General features: G+C 40.9%; 1 protein-coding gene across 1 annotated transcript; it reads left to right on the top strand.

Annotated features, from left to right (window-relative positions):
• Window positions 1–2,106: 2,106 nt before the first annotated feature.
• On the top strand, window positions 2,107–8,554 carry CXCL13 (C-X-C motif chemokine ligand 13). The gene is made up of 4 exons (XM_084863955.1): window positions 2,107–2,216; window positions 3,817–3,958; window positions 7,183–7,263; window positions 7,797–8,554. The coding sequence occupies exons 1-4, from the start codon at window positions 2,153–2,155 to the stop codon at window positions 7,831–7,833; spliced, it is 324 nt and encodes a 107-aa protein (XP_084720081.1). The 5' UTR covers window positions 2,107–2,152; the 3' UTR covers window positions 7,834–8,554.
• Window positions 8,555–9,282: the final 728 nt, after the last annotated feature.

Here is a 9,282-nt window from a genome sequence, read left to right as displayed (position 1 = left end):
TGCAGTTCTACCAGAAACCGTGATGTTTTGAGAGGCCCTAGCTAGTGGCTGAGCACAGCAGGGGTAGTAGGAACTGGACATCCCTGCCCATCATGGGCTCCTCTAATACACAGTCTTCTGCCAGGAGTTCCCCACTGAGTACTCATAGACTTTATCAGATCAGCATTGCAGTCTGAGGCTCTCCTTACCCACTCCTTCCTCCTTCTCCCTTTTAACTATTACAGAAATTATTCTGAAAAACAAAACAAAAACTTCCACTACTCCACCATCCATACTCAGCATCTGCTTTCTGTGGGACCCAACTGACACCTGACATACCCTGTCTTCAAATATGATATGAAAGAGCATTTAGAATTGTCGTCTAAATGGTGATAAGGGGTTAATTAATTAGGACAAAGTGATTGAACTATCAGGAAAACTGCTTTCATATATATATATATATATATATATATATATATATATATATATATATATACATACTAGTAAGCCCTGGGCACGAATTCGTGCACCAGTAGCTCTCTGCGGGGTCTGGCTGTTCTGTGCCCACTGCCCAGAGGCTCTTCATGGCCCAAAGGCCCATCTGAGGCCAGGTGGAGAATGCTTGCCTTGTCGTCATGGTGACAAAGCAAGCATCCTGGCAGGCTGCTCATGCTGCCTGCTCTCAGCTGCCGCTCCTGGGAATGGGGGACTCCGGTGGGGGCTGAGAGGACTGGGCGCCACCATCTTGTGGCTATGGGCACTGCCAGCTTTGTGACGGAGTGACAGTTAATTTGCCTATTACCTTTTCATTAGATAAGATGCTTTCTGATAACTAGACCTGCCCAAACAATAGAGCGGGCTGCCTGAAGACTGATGAGTCCCCTGTCCCTGCAGTCATTCAGGCCAGCCAGAGAATGGTTTGTTGTAAGAAGGTTGCATGGCATTGCTATAATCCCTGTGTGACAACTGGCACACCTAGGATGCTAAACATCCACAATACAAATGGAGCAGCAAAAATCAAATTGTTGAGAAAGCCACCTCAGAAAGACCAAACCTCTGGTTTCCCATGGCCCAATGGGTCTTGTTTCATATATGCACACTGTGCGCTCCCAGGGCAGCCCAGTGGTCCTCTGGGCACACCAACCATTGCCCACCTTCTTCTTCTTCTTCTTCTTCTTCTCCTTCTTCTTCTTCTTCTTCTTCTTCTTCTTCTTCTTCTTCTTCTTCTTCTTCTACTCAACGGACTCCTGGGAAGTGACTTAAGGCAGCAGGTTGATTGTTCCCATGGGTTATTTGGCCAGAGGAAAACCAAAGTGCACATATGCTCTGTTAAACACACTGAAATATGAGTTCAGCGTCTGATGAAATTCTAATGACACCTTCCACTGACTCCCGGTTCTTAAGCTCAATAAATGGGTCCCCCGGCCAGAAAGATTTAATTCCTCAAAGCCATTGCCTCCGTCCCTTCATCAAGACACCAGCTCATCAATGAGGGGACACATACTCTCCCTCTTCCAGCATTTCCGTAACAGTCAGGTGACATAAGTAATCTTATGTTGCAGATTGTAAAATAAGAGGTAGAAAAATCTGGTAGAAAAATAATAACCTCGTCAGCACAGGGATCTGTATATAAGGAGATGCTCATTAGATCTGTAAATATTTACTGGCCACCTGGCAAAGGCAATGGACGCTCTTGCAGGTGCTGGGGATGCAGTGATGTGCCTGGCAGAGCCCCCAACTGCGTGGAGCATTCATTCAAATGCCTTTGAGAAAGTCTGCTGGCCCTTCACTGAGGGAAGCACTCAGAGCCACGATCGCTGATAGCGATCCTAGAGAGAGCACTGTGGGGCCTCCAGGCTGATCTTTTCACCCTCTCTCCACACCCCCAATTCCTGTAGTACCCTCGCCACTCACCATCTACATTTTCAAGAAACATTTCATTCTACTCATAGTGCTTTGAAGCAAATTCATAAAATTTGCAAGAGAAGTTACAGAAAGCAATCTCAGCAACATTTGTAGTTTTTTTTTTTTTTAAAAAACTGATGATACAGCTGACCTACAGGAGACACAGGCAGTGGGAGGGCCCTCACTGGTGTAAATAAATAGGCGTCTCTGGGCTGAGAACCCACAGCAGAGACTCAAAGCTGAAGTCTGAACTCCACCTTCAGGCAGAATGAGGTTCATCCCCGGATGTCTGCTTCTCCTGCTGCTGATCAGCAGCCTCTCTCCAGCCCACGGTGAGAACCTGGTCGCTGTCTTTTGAACAGAAATGGTCTTCAGATATTTCTTTTTTTTTTCTTTTCAATTAGAAAATGGGGGGGGGGGGGATATGACTTGGGGAAAAAACTGCTCACTGTTGCTAGATTTCTAAAAGTAAGGTACTTAAGAATTCAACTCTTGGAAGCCTTTGTATTGTTATGATTGTTAGCCATAAAAGGAGGGGTATGGATGCCCACTGTCTCGGTGACTTATCCTTGGTTTGTCTATTCCTGGCCTTTCTCAGATGCAGCTCTGCTATCACTAATTCTTTCCAGGATCTCTCCTTTGCTCTGTCAGTGCCACCCCTGCTGTCCAAACCCTTGAAGGGATTTAAAGATTATGGACTCGACTAGTTGGTCTCCTGCAGGGAACGTCTGATACAATTCTGTATGTTTAGCACTGACACGAGCCATTATTAATACCACAGGAGTACTTAAGTACAAGCTTTCCGCAAAGAAGCAGGCTTCCAAGTCTAAATGGGAAGGCGGTCTTAATAAGTAAATAAGTTTGGGAAAGAAAATAAAAATTGAAAAATGAACGGGAAGGCGGTCTTTGTGTAAATAGACACATATCTAGTTGAAGTGGTGACTTTTTATACACTGAATGGATCAGATGCATGTGCAGAATGATTTACGTGGCTACGGTTTAGAGGACAAATTTCCTTAAAATGCAGAGAATATTTTTTCAATGATTATTTTGCAACACATGTTTTTTTCCTTATTCAAGACCCTCATTTCTTTCCTCCATTGCTCCTGGAAAGCCCTCTGGTCCCATTATGCAGTTTGGACGTTGGGTGAAATACAACATTCTGTGGTATTTTAGTTTTCGCTCATTTGCTTTCTCCACTAGATTATAAACACCTTGAGAGTTGAGTCTCTTAGATTTGCAAAACCATGTCACGCATGGTGGTAGGCACTGGGATTAAAGAGGGAAGAATTCATTCAAATGCCTGAGATGGGTTACTTATAGTACTTTTCTAGTACTAATAACTTGTTGGATAAAAATAGCCTTGAATTTTTGTTTTTATTATTGGCTTTTGTGTGGTAATACCATGAAAGATATATATATATATATATATATATATATATATATATATATATATATATATATATATATATATCTTTTATGGTATTTCCTCAAACAGAGGTTGATAGGTGGTGGCATTGAGTATGCTAAGAGGGAGAGCTTATTACTGCTTCAGGGATTCTGGGATGAGTTTTTGTGCTCCATTTCTAAGTGTTTGGAGTGAAGATCAGATGATTTCCTACTGCATTAATTATAACTATAGTGGTTCTCAAATTTTATTATTTGGACCATGTCCGGACTGCCAATATATTTCTGTCACAAACTTCAGTAGGTGTTCTGTTTTCTACAAAACTAATTTTATTTTTTTAGATTTTGGTAGGAAATGTTTGAAAATAAATCAAGGCAAGCAGAAATACCCACCCTAAAGGAACACGGGTGGAAGCACCAACTTGACATTTTTAAGTCTTCGGCTGCACTGTATGAATGACTAGTAAAATTCTTGTTATGAATGATATGTCAAAGGGGTTGAAATAATGGATTCTGTGTTCACAGGTGTTCTGGAGGCCTGGAACACGAACTTCAAGTGCAAGTGCATGAAGTCGGTTTCACACCTGAGCAAGCGCAGCATCATCAACATCATTTCCCGAGTTGCAGCATATATGCCTGGGGATCATTGCCCACGCAAGGAAGTCATGTAAGTTATAAGAAAACGTATATGTGATTCCTGTCTTCAGTGAAAATCAGATCATAGCTTCTATGTAGTATTTTTATTTTATTTTATTTTTCAATTACAGCTGACATTCAATACTATATTAGTTTTAGGCATTCAGCATAATGGTGAGACATTTGATATAATTTACCAAGTGATCTCCCTGGTAAGTCTAGTTACCCACCTGATACCAAGTATAATTATTACAATATTATTGGCTATAGTCCCTATGCGGTACTTCATACCCCATGTCTATTTGGTACCTGCCCATGTGTACTTCTTAATCCCTTCAACTTTCCCACTCAGTCCCCCAAGCCCCACTCCCTTCTGGAAACCATCAGTTTGTCCTCTGCATCAATGAGTTTGTGCCTGTTTTGTTTGCTCAGGGTTTTTCTTTTTTTTTTGGGGGGGGGGTTCACATACAAATGAAATTATGTGGTATTTGCCTTTCTCTGTCTGATGTATTTTACTTAGCATCATACCCTCTAGGTCCATCCATTTGTTGCAAATGATAGGCCACATAGTATTCTTACCCAAGAATCTCAAAGTGATTAACTTTGAGGGTCACTAACAAGTCTCAAAAATGAATAATGAGAATAATAATAGAAAAATGAGCATCAGCAATATTTGTTCGGTGCTTGGCATGCATTCAGTCATTTTATCTCTCGGTCCTTCTAAGGTATGTCTACTGTTATCATTCCTTCGAAGATGCAGAAGTTGAGTTGTAGGGAGGTTCAATAACTGCCATTCCAATGGGACAGAGCCATGTTTCCCATTCCCAAACTCCTTGAATCCACCACATTCAAACTGCCAGCTGATGCAGAAACGTTGTTTCCCACCAAGTCAAAGAGCAAGAAAAGAAGATTCTACAACAGTCCTTGTCTGAAGGTCTATTTTACGGAAATGCCCTTTAGTTTTTTGTTCTGTCAATTTGATCCCACTCTGAATAAAGAGCTAGGCTAAGGGGACAGTAGTGGCTGCAAAAAGTTTAACAGATTCTTTTTCTGTTATGGAAATGGTATGACCCCATGCTTCCGGGACCCGCCCTCTTTGTAATCCCAGAGAAATCTGTGGCTACTTGTACCATAGCATTTCCACATCACATGAGATGCGACTGCACCCTGCATGCAAAGACCCTGGCACAGCAGTAAATGTTCAGTTAATGTTAGCTGCAATGACTATACCCTTATTGTTGAGACAATCAGGTTTGTACCCCCTCTTTCACTTCTGCCAGAAGTTTTTTATAGACAGGGATCAGATATCATTCATCCCTCTATTCCCAATGCTTTATCCCTTACCTGGTATGTAGCAGAGGCTCAACAAATATTGGATTGTTACTCTGAATGTTTTAAATGGAGCTTTAGATCTTTTTGCATGTCACTACTTCGAACTTTGGTTTCGCCTTCCTGGGTCTATCTTTAATGAACCAAGCACTCACAATGCCTTGAATTAGTAGGCACAGCGTCTTTCTAGGTATTTGACAACTTTGTCTTCATCGGAAGCTCTCTCTTTGGACTTCTTTAGATTTTTGAAATGTTTGTAAACAGCTCACTTTTTTTTTTTTTGGTCCCATTTAGATATCAGTACTTTGGACTTCTGAATAATTATTTTCAACTTGTTAAAAAAAACAAAAAACCAAAAAAACCAAAAAAAAAAAACCACACCATAATATAAAAAATGGGTATAAACTTTTTCATTAAAAAGGCATTGTACTTTCACTAAGGGGATAGTGAAAGTTCTAACTAAACCACAAGTATTGTCCTCAAATTCAGAGCTCTGAGGTCTAGCCAGGCCCTATCTGGGAGCAGCTCCTCTGTTGGGTAGAAAAATGAGACTTATTTCTTTCTACTCCATTTCTTTGGCCGTGAGCAAAGGCTCTCACCTCACAGTCAGAAAAGTAATGCACCGTAGTAATTTTCTCTGCTTTCACTTCAATCATCCTGAAGTGATGAAAATGTAATTTCATATCTTTTCACCAAATTCTGCATTACTAAACTATAACCAGCGATAGAAATGAAAGATGCAGGTTATTATGAGACACTCAGACCACTCAGGGGGTCAAAATAGTGTGAGTCCAGATGACCAGAAATTTGGTTTTCCATATGAACTCAGAAACCAAATTGGAAGGCTCTGCCCAAGATTCCAGTTGTTCTATGAACCTTGACCTCTTACGATTCACTGAACAAGGGTGGAGAATCAAAGCCGGGTAGCTGGATCCTTGCTGTTTGCCATTTTATAGCTAACATAAATGACACATGAGGAGATTGTGTTTTGTTCAGCCACACCCATAAAAAGCAGATTTTCTCAATTGGCCATCACCTAGAAGACCTCACTTCTTCTACTGCAGGTAAACATGCAACCGTGTGTCTGCCACTTGGTTACCATTCTGATTATGCCCATAGGAAGCTGTGGCAACAAGAATGGATTCTGGAGTCAGATAACCTTCATTCGAATCCTGTTCTATCATGTGTTTATTATGCAATCTTGGGAAAGCTACCTCATATACTCATTAAGCCTCAAGTTCCTCATCTGAAGGCGAGGAAATAATAGTTCCTCCAGCACAGGACTTGCATCAGGTTAATTGAGATACTTTACGTTACCTGCAGAGCATAATGCCTGGCACATTGTCAGTGCTTGCTCAAGATCAGCTATCAATTATTGTTGCTGTTTTAGTTATCATTTAATTTCTTAGAGCAGTGAGAGCCTCACTGCCTGGTAGCTCAACCAAAACGTGCAGACGTCGCTCAGGGCAATCAGCTCTGTAACCTCTCCCACATTAAACTTCATGGGAATTTTTTTTCAAATAAAAAGTCCTCAAGAGAGTGTGCTTTATAGTCTATTTTGTTCTCCCAAGCGCAATGGCCAAAAACATTTAAAAAGATGTTGTGATATAGCTTTAGGAGTGAGCCAACCTCGGAGTCAGCTATTTGGTGTATCTCCAACTGACATAAAAGCTGTCAACAAAACATTAACCTCTGGCCTGTGAGATTCTGTCAGCTTTGTAGTCAGTTTCACCAGCTCAAACATATGCTTCTGCAAGTGGTGTTCTTCTTATTCTTCAGACCTCAGGCTATAAATCACTTACTCCAGATGCCTACCTCTAATTTTGCTTCCTCTGAGAATAATTATTTTTACATTCAAATATTACATGCAGGATTGACTAAAATGTAACACGGGTTTACTTTTATTTTTGTTCATTTTTCTCCCAGAGTCTGGCTGAAGAATGGGTCAGCTCTATGCTTGAATCCCGAATCTGAGTGGACACGACGTCTGTTGAAGAATGTCCAGAAGTAAGTCATGGGTATAAAGGGTTTTCAGGTTCTTGTTTGCACTGAAGGTTTTCCCTTTCCTGGACACTCAAAATGGGTGCCATTAAAAAATCATTTTTAATATGTCTTTATTGAAGGGGAAGGGAGGAGAGAGAGGGAGAGAAACATCAGTGATGAGAGAGAATCATTCATCAGCTACCTTCTATTCACCTCCCACTGGGGATCGAGCCCAAAACCTGGGCATGTGACCTGACCAGGAATCAAACCATGACCTGTTGGCATGAATCTGGGTTTGACGCTCAACCACTGAACTACACCAGCTGGGCATTGGGTGCCATTTTAAACTTATGAGAAGTTCCTAAGACAAATGTCAATTCTTCATTATTACTTATCAGATAGGGTTAGGGCGACTCAATTCTAGCAGCTCAGTAAACTACACTGGAAGCCAGTATCCACAATATTCTTTGCTTGATATCTGCAGGGGAAAGCCACAGCTTGTGGTCTTTCTCTAAACATGACTGTCTTGTTTATGTTTTTGTTTCATCCACTTTTAGGTCCAACAGCCTGCCAAGTGACAGAAGGCCCACATAATAGACACAGAAGGCCTGATGCCAATATCCCAGCACGGACACCTGCACCCCTCCTCATTCCTGCTCGCGGTTCAGTTTTATGAGCAGTTGAATCTTTTTATTTTTTATTTTTTAAAGAGCTTCCCCATACAAGCAAGCATGAAAATATATGTAAAAATCACCTTGAATAAAGTAGTCTAATACTTGGAGTTTGCATTCTTAAGTTCTATTTAAGTGTCTTTTGATAATATGTCTATTGTTGAATGCTAAATTTCCCTATAAAAATAAAGGCATGGAAATTTAAACCTCAAATCTGAACATCTGGCTTGAGTAAGAAGGAAATGAGGGAGGGCTTTTCAATCATTTTATACCCAAGGAAAAGCAGGCTTTCATAAGAGACTGAAGAGCTTCCGGGGAAACCCACAAAACAGCTTCCATTCAAAAGCTCATCTTTAAGAGGATGGGGTCTTTGTCCTACTTTTAAAGAGTTCCCTTATAGGAGTTACTATCTTAGATAAAAACCAGTAACATTCAAACATCCCCATTCCTAAATTCATAGCACATTCTGGAAAGGCACTTATAGAGTGATATTCAGATGTATTCTTTTACATGTTTGCTTTGACAGATGTTTTTACTCCCATCCTTTGCACAGAAATGTTGTTGTTGGTCTCTGGTACCCACTTCTATAATGCTTCTAATTAGTCTAATGCTATTCAATAAACTTGATCAAACATTTTACTTAATTATTAGCAATTCATTCTTAACAGAGCATTTCCTCAAATGTAGACACTCTCTGAATCATCATCGTGAACAGCAGAATTTCACCATGTTTATTTTTTATTTGCATGCCTCTTACCGCTTACAGATTACCTAAATTACATGGCAAACTGTGAGTGAAGTTTTTGCTGAGATGAACACGGTGGGACAATGCCTAACTCCTGGAGCTTCTTTCCCTTGCTCTACCCAATTTCCTCCAGAATTTTTCAATCTCCTACGAAAGCCCATTTTCACCGTCTCATAATATTGATCCTTAAAGTCTCCAATGTTTCATTTGGAAAAATTTCGCATTCTGTGTTTGACACACAGACGTGGCTGAAGCTTACTCTGCCACCCCCTTCCTCCGCTGGCTCCAGCCCAGCTCTCCCGCCGCTGCACTGGGTTCTGCTGGGTTTGTGCCCCACTCTCTCCCCCCGCTTCTTTTGGGCTGAGGGGTTTCTCACAGCACAACCAGGTTTCAGGTTATATCTGGCTCCTGCTTTCATTTTTCTCTTTCTATTTAAATAATTTTCTGGGGTAGGGGAAGTAAAAAGCACCTGTAAGTACAGGGTGGGGCAAAAGTAGATTTATAGTTGTTCATATGGGAAAATGTTATAATAATTAGTAAACAACACTAGCATAACTGCGTTTTTGGGAACTCACAACTGTAAACTTACTTTTGCCCCACTCTGTATTAGATTTTCTGTTGTCTACA

The sequence above is a fragment of the Pipistrellus hanaki genome, assembly GCF_964339955.1.
Source record: "Pipistrellus hanaki genome assembly, chromosome: 1".
Taxonomy (NCBI): domain Eukaryota; kingdom Metazoa; phylum Chordata; class Mammalia; order Chiroptera; family Vespertilionidae; genus Pipistrellus; species Pipistrellus hanaki.
This window is presented reverse-complemented; position numbering and strand designations above follow the sequence as displayed.

What these genes read in the sequence shown, in the direction of transcription:
- CXCL13 (XM_084863955.1), top strand. Translation starts at nt 2,153, where the DNA reads ATGAGGTTCATCCCCGGATGTCTGCTTCTCCTGCTGCTGATCAGCAGC. An exon ending in TGCCCACGCAAGGAAGTCAT is followed by an intron (nt 3,959 to 7,182) that starts GTAAGTTATAAG and finishes TTTTTCTCCCAG; the next exon opens with AGTCTGGCTGAAGAATGGGT. An exon ending in CTGTTGAAGAATGTCCAGAA is followed by an intron (nt 7,264 to 7,796) that starts GTAAGTCATGGG and finishes ATCCACTTTTAG; the next exon opens with GTCCAACAGCCTGCCAAGTG.